The 22,982-nt window shown below is 43.6% G+C and overlaps 1 protein-coding gene across 6 annotated transcripts in view; it reads right to left on the bottom strand.

Moving 5' to 3' along the window:
• LOC137320967 (dmX-like protein 1) overlaps nucleotides 1-15,190 on the bottom strand; it is a 209,858-nt gene extending 194,668 nt beyond the window's left edge. For all 6 annotated transcript variants that reach the window (XM_067983005.1, XM_067983007.1, XM_067983008.1 and 3 more), the window contains exon 1: nucleotides 14,853-15,190. In XM_067983005.1, coding sequence (XP_067839106.1) covers nucleotides 14,853-14,939 — 87 coding nt within the window. In that variant the 5' untranslated portion in view covers nucleotides 14,940-15,190. The remainder of the gene's footprint in view (nucleotides 1-14,852) is intronic.
• Nucleotides 15,191-22,982: the final 7,792 nt, after the last annotated feature.

Here is a 22,982-nt window from a genome sequence, read left to right as displayed (position 1 = left end):
AAACTTTTCCAAAGTGATGCGCTCCACTGCCTTCAATGGAACTTCAGATGCCTTCAGATTGGAGGTGAGCCATGGAATAGCCTGGCTTCTGGCAACCTAACATGTTTCTTTTGAGGTTAAGATTTGACCCAGGGGTGGGGGCAGGCACCCTTGCTGGAAATGCATGGACAAAAGCTGAGAAAAAGGACCAAGCTGCACTGTGATGCCTCCACAACTACAATTATTATCCAGGTTCACGTATGGAGAGTGGTCACTTACGCGAGATACTGGTGTACTGCCATGCCACAGAAGTTGCCATATTCAGGGGAGAAGAAAAAAAATGAAAAAGATTTGGCATTTAAAGAAAAATTAAATTTGAATAATGAATGAGGGAGTACTTTGAATAAGCATTGTACATCCAAAACGCCAGATGAAACATAAATGTTATTGCCAGTTCCACAAGGGCAGTAACAATTACTGCACCCTTTTACTGATGTAACAAATAGTACCAACAACAATGACTGTTGTCAATAATATTTCCCCAAACAGAACATATGTAGCTGTATACCATTTCTAAACAAGAGGCTAGAACTGGTTTAGTGAGAAAAATCATTTGCATAAAACCTGAACCTAGCTAAATCAAGAGAAATATAATTTCATAAAGCTGAGGACATGCAAAAAAAGGCTGAAGACTTTTTCCTGCAGCATAAGTAGGCTGCAACTAGCAAGTTGGATGACCTAAACAAGTGGTCCTACTGCAACATTGTAAGGATCTTCAGTGTTTCTGAAGGTCAATTCATACCAATTCACTGGATACTTAGCCCAAGACTTAATGAGAAACAGTCCCAGGTTTTTGTACCCTGCATTCTCTTTCCAGACAAAGGAAATTACATTCTCGTATGTGCAGGAATATACCCTAGTCTACAAAAACAGCAGGATGTCAAAATACAAAGAACTTTCTCAGAGCACTTGGAACAAAGGACGTACTATAGGGACAAGGATAAATAATGGGGTACTGTCAAACTGCTGGGAACCCCATATTCAATTTTGCTTAAGTAGACTCCAGTTACCTAATTTTGAAGAGTGCCATCATAGAATGCACCACAATGGGCACTGGCATAGAGCTCCCAAAACCAAAGAAAATCATGCTATATTGTGCAATGTTCTGCTGCAACACTTAGCTTAGGTTGGTTTAATCAACAGTTCAACTCAGGCCTCACATTGAAACTTGTATAATCAGATGGGATACTGTAGTGTAGTGGTTATGCTACCGGACTAATAACCCAGAGTCCTGGACCAATAAAGCAGTGAATTCTAATCCCACCATGGTAGTTTGAAAATATGAATTCAGTTTTTTAAAAATCTGGAAATAAAAGGCTGATATCAGTAAAAGTGATCTTGAAGCTGTCGGATTGTTTCTAAAAACCCATCTAATTCACTGGCATTTAAGGAAGAAAACCTGCCGTCCTTACCCATCTGGTGGATGACTTAACTGCCATCTGAAGTGGGCAAACAAACCACCCAGTTGCCATTCTTTCTCTTGATGGCAGTTTGGATTGAACTAAAATGTATTGCACTGAACTGACTGTATAACTTGGGTTTGCATCCAATGTCTTAGGCTGCCTCACCTGATGAGTGCTTGGAGGATGTTAAGGCAAAGAGGGAAAGGGCCCTGCCGACTTGAGGTGGGATGGGCAGGTTTAGATATTGGCATGGTAGCCAGACAAACAGAACTTTGATTCCACTCTTGCTGGGGACCTACTCAAATTTTCCTGTTCCTTGTATACATAAAATGACTGGAGATTGCAGTCTCAGGGCAAAGTGGTTAATTTTTTAAAACATTTGTTCATGGGATGTGGGCAGAACTGGCAAGGCAATATTTATTCCCCATCCCTGGTTGTCCTGAGGGCATTAAGAGTCAACCTCAGTGTGAGACTGGAATCACATGTACACCAGACCAGGTAAGCATGGCAGGCTCTCTTCCCTGAAAAGAGTAAACCAATTGGGTGTTTGCAACAATCCAGGAGATTTCATGGTAATTTTCTTCTGCTAGCCCATCAATTACCAGATTTACTGAATTTAATGTCCCAACTTGAAACTGTACCCTTGTTAAATTTGCAAACAAGTTAGGAAATACAGTAGATTTAGAGAAGAACACATGATCCACAAGATTGACAGGATTTGCATCTGGGCTGATCGGTGTATATATTAACTTTACAACCTTCTGGACTCAATGATTTCAATAACTTCAGATCATAACCACTGCTCCCCTTTTTTTCCAGACAATAAGTGCTGCCAATGGTTCTGATGTTGCCATTTACAGCTCCTCTAGACCCATCTTTTGTTTATTCATTTGTCCCATTACCACTCTCCTTTCCTTGCACCATCATCCCTTTTGTCATTTAATCACTCCTGCCCTCCACCCTGGTCAGAGACCTTATCTTTTGTTCTTTCCTCCCACCCCCACTTTCCCTGGCTCTGTACTTGCTTATTGTTTAATCTTCAACGTTTTCCAGTTCTGACAAAAGGTCATCGACCTGAAACGTTAACACTGTTTCTTTCTCCACAGATGCTGCCTGACTTGCTGAGCTTTTCCAGCATTTTCTCTTATTTCAGATTTCGAGCATCTGCAGTATTTTCCTTTTGGTTTTGATATATTAAGTTCAATATGGACAAGTGCAGAGTACTGCACATATATCAGAAGTAAACTTAGAAGGTACATGTATTCCATGGCCAGGATAGAATTTCCCATGAAGAAAACTAAGTTGACTCATTATTAACCATGTTCAAACAGTATGAAGCTTAAATAAACAAGGCAAACAGAATCAAAAGCAAAATACTCCGGATGCTGGAAATCTGAAATAAAAACAGAAAATGCTGGAGAAGCTCAGCAAGTCAGGCAGCATCAGTGGAGAAAGAGCCAGAGTTAGCATTTCAGGTCAAAGACCCTTTGTCAGAGCTCGAAGATGTTAAAGAGTTAACAGTTTTTAAGCAAGTAGAGCGCCAGGGAAAGGCTGGGGAGGAAAGAACAAAAAGGGAAAGTCTGTGATAGGGTAGAGGGCAAAAGTGATTAAATAACAAAAGGGATGATGGTGCAAAGCAAGGAAGGTTGTAATGGGACAGGTTAAGAAGCAAAAGATTGGTCAGGAGTAGCTGGAAATGGCAACAGCAGAACCATTACCAGCACTTGCTGTGTGAAAAAATAGGAGCAGTGGTTATGATCTAAAGTTACTGAAATCAACGTTGAATCCAGAAGGTTGTAAAGTGCCTAAACGAAAGATGAGGTGCTGTTCTTCAAGATTACGTCGAGCTTCACTAGAACAGTATAAGATGCCAAAGACAGAGGGGTCAGAGTGGGAGTAGAACGTGGAATTAAAATGGCAAGCGACCAGCAGGTCAGGGTCACTTATGTGGACAGAGTGGAGGTGTTCAGCAAAGCGATAACCCAATCTGCGTTTGGTCTCCCCAGTGTAGAGGAGACCGCGTTGTGAGCAGCGAATACAGGAAACTAAATTGAAAGAAAAACAAGTAAACCGCTGTTTCATCTGGAAGGAGTGTTTGGGGCCCTGAACGGTGGGATGGGGCAGGTGTTGCAACTCCTGCGCTCGCACAGGAAGGTGCCGAGGCAACGGAGACAGAGTTACAGCTACGCGGACCAATCTTTTGTTTCTTAACCTGTCCCATCACCACCTTCCCAGTTTCTCCGTCGCATCTGTTCTGACGATGCCACCTTCCACACCAGTGCTTCCGATGTGTCTTCCTTTTTCCTCAACCGAGGATTAGTTGACAGGGCCCTCGACCGCGTCTGTCCTATTTCCCGCACTTCTGTCCTCCCCCACCCCTTCCTTCTCCTCCCAGAACCATGATAGGGTCCCCCTTGTCCTCACCTTCCATCCCACCAGCCTCCACATTCAACAGATCATCCTCCGCCATTTCCGCCACCTCCAGTGCAATCCCACCACTGAACACATCTTCCCCTCCCAGCATTCCGAAGGGACCGTTCCCTCTGCAACACCCTGGTCCATTCTTCCATCACCCGCTCTCCTCCCCACAGCACCTTCCAGTGCGTGCGCAGGAGATTCAACACCTGCCCTTTCACCTCCTCCCTTCCCACTGTTCAGGGCCCCAAACACTCCTTCCAGGTGAAACAGTGATTTACTTGTACCTCTTTCAATTTAGTATACTGCATTCGCTACACACAACGCGGTCTCCTCTACATTGGGGAGACCAAACGCAGATTGGGTGATCACTTTGCTGAAATCTCCACTCTGTCCACAAGCGTGACCCTGACCTGTTGGTCGCTTGCCATTTTAATTCCCCGTCCCACTCCCACTCTGACCCCTCTGTCTTCAGCCCCTTACACTGTTCCAATGAAGCTCAACATTAGCTCAAGGAACAGTATCTCATCTTTTATTTAGGCACTTGACAACCTTCTGGATTCAACATTGATTTCAATAACTTCAGATCATAACCACTGCTCCCATTTTTTCACACAGCAAATGCTGGTAATGGTTCTGCTGTTGCCATTTATAGCTACTCCTGACCAATCTTTTGTTTCTTAACCTGTCCCATTACCACCCTCCTTGCCTTGCATCATCATCCCTTGTGTCATTTAATCACTTTTGCCCTCTACCCAGACCTTTTGTTCTTTCCTCCCCTCCCTCCCCCTGCCTTACCCTGGCTCTGTACTTGCTTAAAAACTTAACTCTTTAACATCTTCCAGTTCTGATGAAAGGTCTTGGACCTGAAACGTTAACTCTGTTTCTTTCTCCACAGATGTTGCCTGAATTGCTGAGCTTCTCCAGCATTTTGTTTTTATTTCCTATTACATAAGGCTGGGTTATACGATCAAATCAGTTCAAATCTCAAGTAGTTGTGTGGAAGTGCAAAAGTATAGTGCCCAGAATCCTAGTCACCTGGGCCCTGGAGGCAATGCAAAGGAAAGAAAGGCTGATCCCTAATCACAGCATTCCTTTAGTCAAATTAGTCTTTCATTAAAACATTTTTAAAGAAGCATTCACCAGGTATTTACATACAAAAACAATTACTTTCAAGAGACCAAATATGAAATACTTGCACAAACAACTGGAGTTATCTTCTAGTATGTGCTAAAAACTCTTGCTTTGTATTATGGTTTAGCATTACCTTTTGTACTCTCTCTACCTGTAAAACTTTGAATCTCAAATGCATTTTGTTTTAAAACTGCTTTATCGACTTGTCGTCCCATTTTTAAGGAATTGTTTATCTGAACCCCCTAAATACACTACTATTACCATCTAGTGTATATTTCCTCACCTTGAAGTGTTCACCTCATTTCTCCTTATTGAATTTACTAACTGGGTTATGTCTTCCCGAAGTCCTTACGGTCCTCTTCACAATTGTCTCTATTTTTGTGTTAGCTACAATTTTTGGTATTGTAACCCCTATACCCAAGTCCAGATCATTTATATACACTGAAAAGAACAACAGTCCTAACACTGACCTCTGGGGGAGGGGAAATACCACTGTTTACAACCCTCCAAACCAAAAGACATTCATTAACAACCAGTCTTGGTTTTCTGTCCATTAACCAACTTCCTATCTTTTCTGCCACATTCCGTTCAATATCACATACCATAGCTTTATGAACAAGCCCCCTATGCAGCATTTATCAAACTTAGTTCGTGAAGGTGTAGGTTTGGGAGCCAAGCCGATATTTTCGACCATGACCTTCATATACCATTGTAAGGAATCTTACAACGCCAGGTTATAGTCCAACAAATTTATTTTAAAATCACAAGCTTTCGGAGATTATCTCCTTCGTCAGATGAATGAATGAAAAGGTTCTCAAATCGCATATCTTATACTATGTTGGGACAGCATCACACCAATCAAAAGGTGTCGTTGTTATTCAAACAGGCCAGTCACGGAGAACAGCACGTCCCAGTACACTAGATATACATTGTGTCTATTACACAGGCAGGCAGAAAGAAACTCAAAATGGCAGAGAGAGAGAGAATTTTAAAAAACATAAATTTTTTCCCCCTTTTTGCTGGTGGGGTTACGTGTAGCGTGACATGAACCCAAGATCCCGGTTGAGGCCGTCCTCATGGGTGCGGAACTTGGCTATCAACTTCTGCTCGACGATTTTGCGTTGTCGTGTGTCTCGAAGGCCGCCTTGGAGAACGCTTACCCGAAGGTCGGTGGATGAATGTCCTTGACTGCTGAAGTGTTCCCCGACTGGGAGGGAACCCTCCTGTTTGGCGATTGTTGCGCGGTGTCCGTTCATCCGTTGTCGCAGCGTCTGCATGGTCTCGCCAATGTACCATGCTCCGGGGCATCCTTTCCTGCAACGTATGAGGTAATCAACGTTGGCCGAGTCACAGGAGTATGAACCATGTACCTGGTGGGTGGTGTCCTCTCGTGTGATGGTGGTATCCGTGTCGATGATCTGGCATGTCTTGCAGAGGTTGCCGTGGCAGGGTTGTGTGGTGTCGTGGACGCTGTTCTCCTGAAAACTGGGTAACTTGCTGCGAACGATGGTCTGTTTGAGGTTGGGTGGCTGTTTAAAGGCGAGCAGTGGAGGCGTGGGGATGGCCTTAGCGAGGTGTTCGTCGTCATCGATGACACGTTGAAGGCTGCGGAGAACATGGCGTAGTTTCTCCGCTCCAGGGAAGTACCCTTCGTCGTCCAGTACTTCCCTGGAGCGGAGAAACTACACCATGTTCTCCGCAGCCTTCAACATGTCATCGATGACGACGAACACCTCGCTAAGGCCATCCCCACGCCTCCACTGCTCGCCTTTAAACAGCCACCCAACCTCAAACAGACCATCGTTCGCAGCAAGTTACCCAGTTTTCAGGAGAACAGCGTCCACGACACCACACAACCCTGCCACGGCAACCTCTGCAAGACATGCCAGATCATCGACACGGATACCACCATCACACGAGAGGACACCACCCACCAGGTACATGGTTCATACTCCTGTGACTCGGCCAACGTTGTCTGCCTCATACGTTGCAGGAAAGGATGCCCCGGAGCATGGTACATTGGCGAGACCATGCAGACGCTGCGACAACGGATGAACGGACACCGCGCAACAATCGCCAAACAGGAGGGTTCCCTCCCAGTCGGGGAACACTTTAGCAGTCAAGGACATTCAGCCACCGATCTTCGGGTAAGCGTTCTCCAAGGCGGCCTTCGAGACACACGACAACGCAAAATCGTCGAGCAGAAGTTGATAGCCAAGTTCCGCACCCATGAGGACGGCCTCAACCGGGATCTTGGGTTCATGTCACGCTACACGTAACCCCACCAGCAAAAAGGGGAAAAAAATTTATATGTTTTTTAAAATTCTCTCTCTCTCTCTGCCATTTTGAGTTTCTTTCTGCCTGCCTGTGTAATAGACACAATGTATATCTAGTGTACTGGGACGTGCTGTTCTCCGTGACTGGCCTGTTTGAATAACAACGACACCTTTTGATTGGTGTGATGCTGTCCCAACATAGTATAAGATATGCGATTTGAGAACCTTTTCATTCATTCATCTGACGAAGGAGATAATCTCCGAAAGCTTGTGATTTTAAAATAAAATTGTTGGACTATAACCTGGTGTTGTAAGATTCCTTACATTTGTCCACCCCAGTCCATCACCGGCATCTCCACATCATACATATACCATGGCTTTGCCCTTTTACTCTGTCACTACTTCCTGGCCTGTATAACATTTTACTATGGCAAAGGCACTGTATAAATGTAAGTTATTGCTCTTGTTATATTGTTACTATAAGTTTACATTGCTAAGTGATATTTTCTGAGCTTATAGTGAATGTTTATAGTCTTGAGCATAAAAGAAACATGCACCTTTTTCCATGCACTTATATGGGCTAATGGATTGCTGTGTCTAAATACAATATCAGCAGTAAGAAACAAGAATTTTGGCATTATATTTTATCCTGAGCCCATGCCCTATCACCAACATCATTTACTTTCACCTCTGCAACATTACTCACTTTGGCCCCGACCTCATCCTCTCCACTCTTAACTCGTGAATTTGCATCATTTTAGTATAGTCTGAACATTGCTGGTGTCTGGGACCAGCCTTCACAGAGGGACAAAAATGTCCCAGGTACAGAACACTTGTATTCTGATAGAAGAGAGAGACCTGCTGCCTTCAACAACTTCAATTTAAATAGCTCCTTTACGGAAGAAAAACAATCCCGAGGTGCTTTCCACATGGCGACTGGGAATGAAGGGTGAGCAAGGGAGAGAGATTAGAAAATGGTACAAAATGGACAATGGATTCATCAAATCTTGAAGTGTCAAAGTTATGTATAAGGGTTTCAGCAGTGGAGAGGATGACGTAGGGGCCAAAGTGAGCAATGTTGCAGAGGTGAAAGTAAATGATGTTGGTGATAGATAAGGCATGGGCTCAGGATAAAATATAATGCCAAAATTATGATTGGTCTAGTTTAGCTTAAAAGCATGGCTAAAAAAGGTGATGGAATTATTGTTGTGGAGTGGAGTCTGTGGTGGAGGCCAAAGCAATGGCTTCAGTCTTCCCAATGTCAAGCTGAAGAAGCTGTGGCTCAGAAAACAGAGAGTAGGGATAAACAGGTCATTTTCAGGTTGGCAGGCTGTAGCTAGTGGGGTGCCGTAAGGATCAGTGCTGGGGCTATTTACAATCTATATAAGTAACTTAAATGAAGGGACCGCATGTAACGCATCCAAGTTTGCTGACGATACAAACGTAGGTGGGAAAGTAAGCTGTGAGGAGAACAAAAAGTCTGCAAAGGGAGAGACACAGGTTAAGTCAGTAGGCAAAAAGATGGCAGATGGAGTATAACGTAAGGAAATGTGAGGTCATTCACTTCGGTAGGAAGAATAGAAAAGCAGAATATTTTTTAAATGGTGAGAAACTATTAAATATTGGTGTTGAGAGAGATCTGGGTGTTCTCGTACAAGAAACAAAAAAGTTAGCATGCAGGTACAGCAAGCAATTAGGAAGGCAAATGACACATTGGCCTTCATTGCAAGAGGTTTGGAGTACAAGAGCAAGGAAGTCTTGCTTGCTACAATTGTACCGGGCTTTGGTGAGACCATACCTGGAGTACTATGTACAGTTTTGGTCTCCTTATCTAAGGAAGAATATACTTGGCTTGGGAGGTGGTGCAATGAAGATTCACTAGATTGATTCCTGGGATGAGAGGGTTGTTAGAGGGTATTCTGAGAGACAGGATCTACAGGCATTTGGAGAGGCAGGGACTGATTAGGAACAGTCAGCATGGTTTTGTGAGAGGAAAATCATGTCTCACGAATTTGATTGAGTTTTTTGAAGGGGTAACCAAGAAGATAGATGAGGGCTGTGCAGTTGACGTGGTCTACATGAACTTTAGCAAAGCCTTTGACAAGGTACTGCATGGTAGGTTGTTACATAAGGTTAAATCTCACGGGATCCAAGGTGAGGTAGCCAATTGGATACAAAATTAGATTGACGACAGAAGACAGAGGGTGGTTGTCGAGGGTTGTTTTGCAGACTGGAGGCCTGTGACCAGCGGTGTGCCTCAGGGATCGGTGCTGGGTCTGCTGTTATTTGTTATTTATATTAATGATTTGGATAAGAATTTAGGAGGAATGGTTTGTAAGTTTGCAGATGACACCAAGATTGGTGGCATCGTGGACAGTGAAGAAGGTTATCTAGGATTGCAACGGGATCTTGATAAATTGGGCCAGTGGGCCGATGAATGGCAGATGGAGTTTAATTTAGATAAATGTGAGGTGATGCATTTTGGTAGATCGAATCAGACCAGGACCTACTCCGTTAATGGTAGGGCGTTGGGGAGAGTTATAGAACAAAGAGATCTAGGAGTACAGGTTCATAGCTCCTTGAAAGTGGAGTCACAGGTGGATAGGGTGGTGAAGAAGGCATTCGGCATGCTTGGTTTCATTGGTCAGAACATTGAATACAGGAGTTGGGATGTCTTATTGAAGTTGTAAAAGACATTAGTAAGGCCACACTTGGAATACTGTGTACAGTTCTGGTCACCCTATTATAGAAAGGATATTATTAAACTAGAAAGAGTGCAGAAAAGATTTACTAGGATGCTACCGGGACTTGATGGTTTGACTTATAGGGAGAGGTTAGATAGACTGGGACTTTTTTCCCTGGAGAGTAGAAGGTTTAGGGATGATCTTATAGAAGTCTATAAAATAATGAGGGGCATAGATAAGGTAGATAGTCAAAATCTTTTCCCAAAGGTAGGGGAGTCTATAACGAGGGGACATAGATTTAAGGTGAGAGGGGAGAGATACAAAAGGGTCCAGAGGGGCAATTTTTTCACTCAAAGGGTGGTGAGTGTCTGGAACGAGCTGCCAGAGGCAGTAGTAGAGGCGGGTACAATTTTGTCTTTTAAAAAGCATTTGGACAGTTACATAGGTAAGATGGGTATCGAGGGATATGGGCCAAGTGCAGGAAATTGGGACTAGCTTAGTGGTATAAACTGGGCGACATGGACATGTTGGGCCGAAGGGCCTGTTTCCATGTTGTAAACTTCTATGATTCTATGGTTGACCTATGAGGAGAGATTAAGTAGAATGGGCCTATACTCAAGAGTTTAGAAGAATGAGAGGTGATCTCATTGAAACATATAAGATTCTGAAGGGGCTTGACAGGATAGATGATGAGAGGTTGTTTCCCCTGGCTGCAGAGTCTAGAACTAAGGGCCATAGTTACAGGATAAGGGGTCGGCCATTTAGGACCGAGATGAGGAGGAATTTCTTCACTCAGAGGGTTGTGAATCTTTGGAATTCTCTACCCCACAGAGAGCTGTGGATGCTCTGTCATTAAGTATATTCAAGACTGAGACAGATAGATTTTTGGACTCTAGGGAAAATTAAGGGATATGGGGATTGGGCCGGAAAGTGGAATAGAGGCCAAAGATCAGCCATGATCTTATTGAATGGCAGAGCAGGCTCGAGGGGCCTTATGGCCTACTCCTGCTCCTATTTCTTATGTTCTTATACAAAATCTGATGTCAATCAAGCAGACTGGTAGTCAGAGGCAGTTGATAGGTCAAGGGCAGGGGTGGGGAGGTACAATTGGGTACCATCAGTATACACAGGGAAGCTAACCCCATGCCTACAGATGTCACTGATGGGCAGTATGTAGATCAAGAGGAGGGGGCAGAAAATAGACTCTCGGCGGCTTCCTGTGGTCACAGTACCGATGAGCAAAGCAATGCTAGTGCCTGGACATGCACTATCTGCATTTGGATAGGTCGGAATGGAACCATGCAAGGGCCATCCAATGGAGATAATCAAAGGAACAGAGGAGCTGGAGGAAGAAAGCCTGAACAACCATATCAAATGCTGCAGATAGGTCCAAGAAGGATAAAGCACCTTAGTCATAGCTACAGAAGATGTTATTAAAGGCTTTAGTATGGGCTGCTTTGGCGCCAAGATATAGGAAGAAGCCTGATTGGAGTGGTTCAAATAGAGAGTTTTGGGTGAAATGGGCATGGAGCTGGGATGAGATAACACTTTTAAAAGGACCTTGGAGAGAAAAGGAAGATACAAATGGAGTGATATTTAAGGAGGCATATAGATCAAGAGTGGGTTTTCTTAATAAGAGAGGTGATATCAGGTTTGAAGGCGAGATGGACAACGGTCAAGGAAAGGGAACCATCGACAATATCAGCTAGTGGGGGACAAGGAAAGAGAGTTAAGTGAGGAGTCCAAGAGAGTATGTGGTGGGTCTCATGGGTTTGGAGAGGGTGGGTGGCAGTAAAGATATGGGAGAAACTGCAAAAGGGTGAGATGCAGGATTGGAGTACAGAAGACAGCAGCCTGGTTTGGGGGGGGGGGGGGAAAAGGAGAAAAGAGTGGTGAAGGCAGCTGTGCAGGTGATCTTGATCGTTGATGTGAAGAGCCATGAGGTCCTCACACTTAGTATTTGAAGTGAGGGTAGAGTGGGCAGGGAAGACGAGTTTAAGGAGGCAGCTAGCTGATAATTGAGAAGAGGAATCTAGGATTGTCTTCACCTTCCAAGTGATCCTGGAATAATAGACGACTTTGGCTGAGTTGGATGGACAGGACAATGAGTGAAGATAGTGATGGGGGATAAAAGGACACAAGGAAGTGGTCAGAGATAGTTTTGTCAGCAATAAAATAATTACTTCATCCAGTAAAATATGATTACACTTTTGAGCGTGTTTTACAATTCTAAGCAGAGGTATGGTAAGCTCATTAAAGCTGATCATGATCAAATTAAATCAAGGTATCCATCTATTATGTTCAAACATGTTGAAAACAGTTAAGTCATTTATGAGAATACAGCAATCCTGGTTCAATTTCAGGATGTATAGTTTCCATGAGCTTGTAGTCAACATAAACATCCTTCATTTTTCTTAACCAGCTTATGTAAGCAAATTAAGTGCTGCTTAGCTATAAGATCCTCTAATATTGATTTGAGACTCAATCCCTTCTTATTTGTTTAGGTGCCCCTAAAATGGATTCTTTAATACTGAATTATTATTCAAGATGAGAGATGTTGTTTTTGACTTAAACATCTCTCTATACTAGCACCAAATCATATACCTGTGAATTACCACTGTGTTGCAGATCAAATGCAAAAATTAAACAGTACTTGATCTTCATTTTGAGTTGTCATCATGGACTGAACAACTGCCATTGAGTTGCTGCCCTCTTAGTTTAGCACCTTTTTTTTGTAAACAGGCCACATTCATTGATCAGTGCTTGGCATCCACCAAGTGCTAGAATGGCCTGCAGCATGGGAAAATCAGGACCAAAGTTGTACTTTATAAAGACCAACTACAAGCCATATTTCACAAGTCAGTCAGAATCAGTAAGGGTAGGTATAGTGAGATTTCCCAGCAATTAAATCATACTTCTAATAATCTTCCCCAATTTCATGCTTAGATGAGTAGTCTTGTAGTTGGCCAAATAAAAGTCTAATGATTGCCAAACAAGTCAAAAAGAATAAATTGCTGTTGTTTTTGCACAGTATAAAGATTGATTAAAAATGTAGATCAGTCAACTAAAATAAGGACCTGCTCTCCACATTTGCATAGATCTTTTTATTCATAGCTAATTTGTGTGGGGTCACCACGCAATCAATTTTATGGAACTTGTTTCCCCCAACCCAAAGTAAAACGCTCAGCTTGAGGTGAAAGACAAACAGATTATCTAAAATTTCCAGAGGTCTAGAAAAAGGAACATGCAATGTGGAATATGCAGGATTGGTTGTGGTTTACTTTTCTGGAACAAGCAATCTTAACCCAATGCCAGATTTAGAGATCCACTGTCTTTTTTTGGTCTATGATGCTGTCAGTTCACTGCAAGTTGTTTACCTTAGGAAGTGCAGTCAACTGAGGAGAGTACTGCACTTCTGCCATCAGCTCCATTCTAGCGTAAAAACATTGTAAATTCATTACACTGTTTTCAATGCCATATTCACCAAGATCTGCCTCTCAGCAAATTGGCAGACTCCCATTGATATGCGAAGCAAAAACTGTTCTTTTAATTGTTGAGTTGAGGCTAGGTAACGCTTTGCCCAATACCCTCCATTGTAAATTATAAGGAATGTTTGCAGAATCTCAATTAGCAGTTGCTGTAGTATTCTAAATGAACAGGTGGAATAATTGTACTTGTAACATGCAGTTTTAAAAAAAAACTTGAGTATAATGTGTTAGCACTTGTACTACAAGAACACGACCATGAGTACTTCTACTTCACCTGGTGCATGACATGCCTGGCTTTCAACAGTTTTGTCCAATTCCATTTGAGCAAATTTTGAACTTATGGAGGTATACTTTAATATCATGGTCAAATGGTTAGCCAGCATACCATCAGAAGAAATATCTCTACTACCACTTTAAGATCCAAACTGACATACAGAAATGTCTTCAAAGTAAACAATTTTCACTCTCTCTAACCCTATCAAAAGTCCTGCCCCTTGCATCACATCTACAATTACTCAGTCCATTACTGACAATTTTTGAACCCCTCCAATTTTCTCCTTTTTAAAGTAAATACTTATGTTGGGGTTAAGGTTCCATGAATGCAGGTCACCTAAATGACCACTCTATGTGTTAGTACATTACATCATCACAAGTTAGCTCCATCGTATCTTTACTAGACATCCACACATGTGCAATTCTCATCATGGGTCACTGGGGAGCAATCTGGACCGGGAACCCTGGAAGACCTTGTTTCCAACACAGGCAGCTGAAGCTTACTGCAGCCTCCCTATTGAAATCAGCTAACTCAGCACAGACCATGTGAATTGAACCTGGGACCTTCTAGTCTGTATGATTCAGTAATACACTTGGCAATAAATTTACTAAACTTAAAGTAAGCCATTCGTGAGTGCGTTACTTGTTTACATTACCTACAATTCAAGTGACTCAACTAATGCCACCCAGCTATTCTCATGCAGGGACTCCAATGACAGAACAAGATACATTTACACAACAGACTGACAGAACCAGTAGAGTACATAGACTAAACATGCTAGCTTCATCAGGTGTGCGATTACCTCGAATAGAATACGCATCTTCCAAAGAAGATGGTTCTAGACAAGAGCGTGATGGTTAGAAGAAATGCGAAGATCCTGGCTCAGCCTTACACGTCTAGTCTGCCTGTGTACTCGACTGGTTCTGTGGGGAGGAGGTACATACTTGTGTACGGGCAACTTGGGGTGTGCATAGCTGCACACGCATTCTGGCACACCGACAGCGGCGCGTGAAGCTACGTACACCACCCCGGGACTCTCAGCTGAAGACACGGGGCTGCTCGAACTGCCGTCTCGCTTTGACCTCTTCTCTTCCCTCTTCCCCCGTCCTCGACGACGACGACCCGACCCGCACACTCACCGTAAACGGCTCATCGCCGACGTTCCCCACCGAGAAACAGCTGTCCCCGGGATTAACGGCGCCGGTCAGCACCTGATGAAGATTCATCTTCCAGTTCGAGTCTTGCTTCCCCGGTGAAAAAGGCAAGATGAGAGAAGCGGCGGATCACCCTCCCCGCCTCCTCCTGACCCCTCGGATCATCTCAGGGCAGCAATGCCTGTCCGAGGGACAACCCACACGCCGGGCCGGTCGCGGCACTCACTCGCTCGCACGGCTCCTGTTGACGTGTCCGATGGCGGCCGTCTTTCTGCCCGGTCCTCACTGACGCCGCTGGTAATGTCCACCCGCCATCTTGCTGACACATCCTAGTCTCGCGAGAGCTGACGCGGCGCGCGCGGGCGCGCACGTGACTGGCAATCGTCCGTTACCATGGAGATGGGAGAGTGGGTCCGATGACGGAGAGCGTCAAAGACAGGGCCGTGGGAGTGATTGTGAATGGGGAGCAAGTGGCCTGTGACTGAAGGCGGATTCATGTTTGTCGCTTCCACCCCTGCAGCTGCTGATTCATGCTGGGGATGCAGTGGACAGTCATTATTCAGCCCTGGAGGATATCACATCTGATCCAGGGCTTGTGTTGCCAATAGTGCAGGCTTGTTCTGGAGGCTCCAGGAACTAAAGATTGATCTCCTGGACATTGGTGTTAGCAACCAGGAGAACAATCACTGGGGCATTAAATAATGGGGGGGGGGGCTTTCATTTTCTTTGAACGCTTTTGTTTATTATTTATAAAACTATTGGAGATGGGGAAAAAAGGCTGTTTGACTGACAGTCAACAATCATCCAATCGGGTAACGAAGAGGCTGTTCAATTGGTGTTGGAAGGAGGTTGCGTTATGACAATGTTTATGTTGGGTGACCAATGGCAGGATCATGGGGGTGGGATGGGCAGTTGGAGGTGCAAGGTCATGTGATTAAAACCTCCTGAAATATATCCAACCAGAGCTGGCAACCCGATCCAGGGCCTGAGCTCTCCTGCTGTCTGCACACATCTACTTTGAGGACCAGTGTGCCCATGATCTCTGCAATCTAGGCTGTCGAGACCATGTGTAACATCCTGCTGACGGCTCAGCTGAAATCATCTAACCAGACCAGACTGAATCTCTACCACAAAGGGCAAAGAATTTACAACAACTTGCATTTGTATAGTGCCTTTCATGATTTCAGATGCCTCAAAGCACTTCACAGCGATTGAAATTTTTTTTTGAGGTGTGAAGTGCCTTGAATGTGGGCAGGAGAGTTTATGTGGAAGGAGAGATTTAGATATTACAGGAGTTTGGTAAATTCAGAGAAAAGAGGGCAAGTGGAGCTGAGATGAAGATTGAAATCACCAAGGATGAAGAGTCATTCAATGCAGAGGGTGAGAGAGGAAAGGAGGAAGATTATCTCAATGAGAAACTCAGGGTGGGACTTGGGGGCACTAGACAATGTGGATTTTAAAGGAGAGGTGAGAGGAATGGAACAAGGTGAGTTGCCTCGAAGAGGAGAAAGCATCAAAGGAGTAGGGGGAGAAATCAATGTGTAATTTGGTGATAAGGGCAAACGTGGCAGTTTGGACGGGGCAGATGGTGGACTGTATAGGAGGGCGGGAGACTTCAGCAAGGGGCAAGGTGTCGTCACCTGTGAGCCAAGTTTTAGTCAAAGCCAGGATAATTCAATCATTTGCAATAAGGTCATGGATGGCAAGGGTCTTGTTTGCGAGTGAACTGACATTCTGGAGAGAAATGCTGAGAGGGGCTGTGATTGTTGGTTCATTGGCAGAATCCAAGGTAGCATTGGTGGAAAGAGGATTAGCAAGATTGACCACCAATGGGCATGCTGGCCGGCAAGGTCAGCGAGAGGAGAGGAGGAGGTAGTTTGGGTTGCTGCTCAAAAGGAGACAGCCGTGAATGCCTTGATAGGGCCTTCAGAAAATGCTGAGAGGCACAGAGGGTAGCTGTGGATTTATCCAAGGGGAATTGAATCCAGGAATGGCGGAGGAGTAATGATGGATTGGGCTAGGGATTGGGGGTCAAAGTACCCTAGAGGGGAGAAATAAAAAGAGGCATAACTGGGTGACGGGAAGGAGACAAGCACAAAAGAGCCTGAAAGGGGCCATGAAAAATAAAGAGATAGAAGTAATGGATTCTGGTCTGGAGCGGTGGTTAAAATGTGCATGTGAATCAATTTGTCCACTTTTTAATACTGGCAGAGGAAATACCAATGGGATGACCCCATGGTCATGAAAGTACCTTTGTTGCATGTACAAACGCTAGCACCTGGTGGTGGTTGAAGTGAGTCCGGGGCCTGTACGCAGTTATAGAAGTCAGGGATAAATTCAGAAAATGCTGGAAATACTCAGCATCGGTGGAGAAAGAAACAGAGTTAACGTTTTAGGTCGAAGACCTTTCGTCAGAACTGGCCTAAAACGTTAACTCTGTTTCTTTCTCCACAGATGTTGCCTGACTTGCTGAGTATTTCCAGCATTTTCTGTTTTTATTTCAGATTTCCAGCATCTGCTGTATTTTGCTTTTGATATAGAAGTCGGGGTGTTGGCTCGCTGGTGGTTTGGATCCAGGGCCTGGCTAATGATTAGATGAGGGCTGGCGCCTGGCTGATTAACGGTTGGGGTTTAGGGTCGGGGGGTTAGTGGCCTGACTGACTGGTGATGAAGGCCTGACTGACTGGTGATGAAGGCTTGACCGGATCACAATTGGGGATTGGGCCATTATCCTCCTGTGGTGAGTAGATCCCATAGTTGGAATTAGCAATATTAATGAACATTACCACACAAGAAAGGGCCTCAGGAAGGGGAGTTCCAGTAAGGGAATTTGAGACAGTGTTTCTCATCCCCTGCTGCTGCTGGAGGCTGTCGCTGTGTCAGTGTAGAGAGTTGCCGTTTGAGTGCACAATTACACCTGAAGAGTCATCCGATGTTCTGGGTATTTGAGTGTAATGCACAATAAATTACCAGGCCCATTGGTTTATGATGACTCAATAAGTCAAATTAACTTTTTATTTCATGGTATTTTGGAATTTATACTAATGCTCTGAGGATTGAATTCTGCAGTGGACTTTTTTCTAGCTACTATAAATCAGTTGGCTTTATTATTATATATTCTTTTACCTATGTACTCAATTTTTATATCTCAATTTTTTAAAAGCCGAGGATACATAGCAATATGTAAGGCAAAAATGTACCAGGTTAGAATTTGGTACCATGGTTGAGCAAGGAGAGATTGTCCTAGAGGTATGGGATTCACGTAAATGAGAGATGGTGGGGGTGCTGGGGACTCATTGGGAGGGAGTGGGGAGACAAGAGCTGGAAGGAAGCAGGGGATGGTGCACCTGAGATTGGTGTTTAGAAGATAGTAGGTGCAGATGACTGGGTCCTGGAGCAGTTGAGGGGGGAGGGGGCAGAGGTTGTTATTGGGGAGTAGATATGGGGATAGGGTCTGGGATTATGGAGCAGTTAATTGAGCCGGTACACTGGGGGAGTTGGTATTTGGCATCACTCGATAAGTGGAAGTGCAGAATGCTAGGGTGTGAGATCTGTCAGTATGGGGGACTGGTGTCTGAGCACTGGGAAGTGCCGATGCTTAGGAGCACTTGGGCATAGCCCAGTGGCAGGTAATACTCAAGAGGGAAGGTGGGATCATTGGGCAGTCCTGAGATTTATCAGATCTGGGAGGGATAGATCTTAGTGTTTGGAAGCACTATTGGGGGTCCTCCTGTTTGGTAACACTGGGAGGAGATCCTGGGATTTAGCAGGACTGGGAGTAGTACTGCAGTTTGGGTACACTGGGGAGGAGGGGATGAAGGTTAGCAGCATTGGGGGAAGGGTCCTGCAAATTGAACCTCAGACTCCTAAGAAAGGAGTAAGCTGCTCAGAAAATATTTTCCATGGATTTATACTGTACAGGTAACTCTCTGATTAAGATTAAGCACTTTATTCAGAATTGTTTAATGTTTATGGGTTTCTTACATTGTAAATGTTACTATACCAGTAAATTTTCAATTGGAGCGATTTGATTGTTCAACTATTTTTCTTTTATTAATGGCTATTGCTGATTTGATTTGTGGTTTTCATTGCTGATTGAATGTTCCCTAACAGTTTAGATATCATTTGTTACTGTTTTATTTAGTTGGAATTTTGAGCCAAGCAGGTGCAACTGTAGTGCAAAAATTTGCATGTAAAAAGACATCGAGTCTACAGCTCAGAAACAGGCCATTCAGACCAACTGGTCTGTGCCGGCGTTTATGTTCCACATGAGCCTCCTCCCTCTCTACCTTATATAACCCTAACAGCAATTCCTTCCATTCCTTTCTCCCGGTGTGCGTATTGAGCTTCCCCTTAAATATATCTATTCTATTTGCCTCAACTACTCCTTATGGTAGCCGATCCACATTCTTACCACTCTTTGGATAAAAAAGTTTCTCCTGAGTTCCCTATTGGATTTATTAGTGATATGTATGACCTCTAGTTTTTCTCTACATCTACCCTATCAAACCCTTTCATTATCTTAAAGACCTCTATTAGGTCACCCCTCTGTCTTCTCTTTTCTGGAGAAAAGAGCCCCAGCCTGTTCAGCCTTTCTTGATAAGTATATACTCTCAGTTCTGGTATCATCGTTGTGAATCTTTTTTGCACTCTCACCAATGCCTCTATATTCTTTCTATAATATGGAGCCCAGAACTGTGCACAGTATTCCAATTGTGGTCTAATCAAGGTTCTATACAAGCTTAACATAACTTCGCTGCTTTTCAATTCTATCCCTCTAGAAATGAACCCCAGTGCTTGGTTTGCCTTTTTTATGGCGTTATTATCCTGCATCGCTACTTTTAGTGATTTGTGTACGTGTACCCCGAGATCCTTTTGCTGCTCTACCCCATTTAGACTCTTATTATTCAAGCAGTATGTGGCCTCCTTATTCTTCCTACCAAAATGCACCACTTCACACTTACTGATATAGAAACTCATTTGCTAATTACATGCCCATTCTGCAAGTTTAATAATGTCTTCTTACACTTTGACGCATTCTTCCTTTGTATTACCTACACCCCCCAATTTGGTATTGTCCGCAAATTTTGAAATTGTATTTCCGATTCCCAAGTCCAAATAGTTAATGTAAATTGTGAACAACAGTGGTCCCAGCACCGATCCCTGTGGAACACAACTTTCTACCTTTTGTCAGTCTGAGTGGCTACTTTTAACCCTACTCTCTGTTTTCTATTTTGTAGCCAGCTTGCTACCCATTCTGCTACCTATCCCCTGACTCCACATGCTCTGACCTTTGTCACGAGTTTACAATGTGGTACCTTATCGAAGGCATTTTGAAATTCTAAATATATTACATCTACTGCATTACCTTTGTCTGATCTTTTTGTTACTTCTTCAAAGAATTCAGTAAGGATGGTCAAGCATGACTTTTCCTTCTGAAATCCATGTTGACTACTCTTTATTATATTTTTGGTTTCTAGATGCTTTTCTATTACATCTTTGAGTAAAGGTTCCATTATCTTTCCTACCACCAATGTTAAGCTAACTGGACTTGTTCTATTTCCCTTTTTAAAAATAGGAATAACAATAGCTGTCCACCAGCCATCTGGCACTATTCCCTTTTCAAATTAATCTTTATATATATGTAATGGTGTCTTTGCCATCTCTTCCCTAACTTCGTTTAACATGCATGGATGCAATGCATCCAGACCAGGGGTTTTATCCTCCCTAAGTTTGATTAGTTTACCAATTACCTCCCTCCTTTCTATCTTAAATGTCTTTATATCTTTTTGATCTCTTCTAATGTCATGCTCACCTTGTTGGTCTCCCTGGTAAATACTGAGGCAAAGTAACTATTCAGTATTTCCGCCATTTCTGCCATCTCACCTCCTGACTCCCCAAAGCCTTCCCACCATCTACAAGGCACAAGTCAGGAGTGTGATGGAATACTCTCCACTTGCCTGGATGAGTGCAGCTCCAACAACACTCAAGAAGCTCAACACCATCCAGGACAAAGCAGCCCGCTTGATTGGCACCCCATCCACCACCCTAAACATTCACTCCCTTCACCACAGGCGCTCTGCGGCTGCAGTTTGTACCATCCACAGGATGCACTGCAGCAACTCACCAAGGCTTCTTTGAAAGCACCTCCCAAACCCGCGACCTCTACCACCTAGAAGGACAAGAGCAGCAGGCTCATGGGAACAACACCACCTGCACATTCCCCTCCAAGTCACACACCATCCCGACTTGGAAATATATCGCCGTTCCTTCATCGTCGCTGGGTCAAAATCCTGGAAGTCCCTTCCTAACAGCACTGTGGGAGAACCTTCACCACACAGACTGCAGCGGTTCAAGAAGGCGGCTCACCACCACCTTCTCAAGGGCAATTAGGGATGAACAAATGCCGGCCTCGCCAGCAACGCCCACATCCCATGAACGAAGAAAAAAAAATTCCTTGTCACTACCTGTGTGTGAGTTTATCTTGTGCATCCCTTAGTGGCCCCATCCCTATCCCGATTTTTCTTTTGTTATTTATGTGTCTGTAGAATACTTTACTATTTCTTTTTATATTCCTTGATAATTTAATCTTGTAATTCCTCTTTGCTTTGTTTTTTGACTTCTTTCCTAACCTCTTTGTATTCCCTTTTGTCATCCTCTCTTTTATTGTCTATGTACTTAGAGTATGCCTTTTTCTTTAGTTTCAATTTTATCCTTATCTCTTTATTCATCCATGGTGTTTCATTATTGGCTTGTTTGTTTTTGTTTTTGTTTTTTAGAGGAATATATTTCTCCTGAACTCTATTGATCACTGTTTTAAATACTTCCCACTCCTGTTCTATCCCTTTGTTTGTCAATTTTTTTTTCCAATTTACCTTCCGCAGTCCCATTCTCATCCCCATAAAATTAGCTTTTTTCCAATCTATTACTTTGGTCTTTGTCTTACTTATGTCTTTCTCAAGCATTATTTTAAACCTTATTATGTTATGATCACTATTGCCTAGATGTTCCCCATGCTTACTTCTCTTATCTGCTCTGGTTCATTTCCCATTACTAGATCCAGCAGTGATTCCTCTCATCTTGGGCTTCTCACATACTGGGTAAGAAAGGAATCCCGTACACAATGTAAAAACTCCATTCACCTTTCCCCTTTCCCTACCTCTTCTTGCCAGTTTATTTGGGGGTAGTTGAAATCTCCCATGATTATTATTCATTGTTAATATATAACTATTAACATGATCAATCGCTTCTTATCCTTTGTCTCAATCCATATGGATTCTGTTTCTATCTGAATTTTACAAATGTCCCTTTTTTCTATTGCTATTACGTGGTCTCTAAATAGTACAGCTACCCTCCCCCCCCCACTTTCTTCCTTCCCTATCCTTTCTAAATACGTTATATCCTGCAATGTTTAACTGCCTTTATGTAGCCATGTTTTCAGTTATCCCTACCACATCTGGCTCCTCGCTACGAATTATTGCCTCCAGTTCCCTGGTTTTGTTTTGGATACTGTGAAAAATGTAATTTGTTTTTAATAATTGTTCCCCACACTTTATTTTTAACAGTCCATTTGTACTTATGTTCTACACTGTATTAGTTCCCTCACCGTTTATGTTACCCTTATTCTCTGCAGCCGTGACCGGTAGGCCTGAAGGCTGTGTTGCCTGCCCGGTGCCAGGGCTAAGGACGTCACTTTGTGGCTGGAGAACTTGGAGATAGAAGGGGAGGATCCAGTTGTCGTAGTCCACAAAGGAACCAACGACATAGGTAGAACTAGGAATGAGGTTCTGCTGAGGGAGTTTGAGGAGCTAGAGTCCAAATTAAAAATCAGAACCTCAAAGGTAATAATCTCTAGATTACTACCTGAGCCATGTGCAAATTGGCATAGGGACAAACAGATTAGATGGTTAAATGCGTGGCTGAAAGAGTGGTGTGGGAAGCAGGGGTTTCAATTCATGGGGCACTGGCACCAGTGCTGGGGAAAGTTGGAATGGACTCCACTTAAACCAGGCTGGGACCAGTGTCCTAGTGAATCGAATAACTAGGGCGGTAGATAGGGTTTTAAACTAATAAGAGGGAGGGAGGGTTCAGATAAGGGTATATTTATAAGTCTAA

The sequence above is a fragment of the Heptranchias perlo genome, chromosome 4, assembly GCF_035084215.1.
Source record: "Heptranchias perlo isolate sHepPer1 chromosome 4, sHepPer1.hap1, whole genome shotgun sequence".
Classification (NCBI taxonomy): domain Eukaryota; kingdom Metazoa; phylum Chordata; class Chondrichthyes; order Hexanchiformes; family Hexanchidae; genus Heptranchias; species Heptranchias perlo.
Note: the sequence above shows the minus strand (reverse complement) of the source record. Positions and strands in the feature narration are given on the sequence as shown.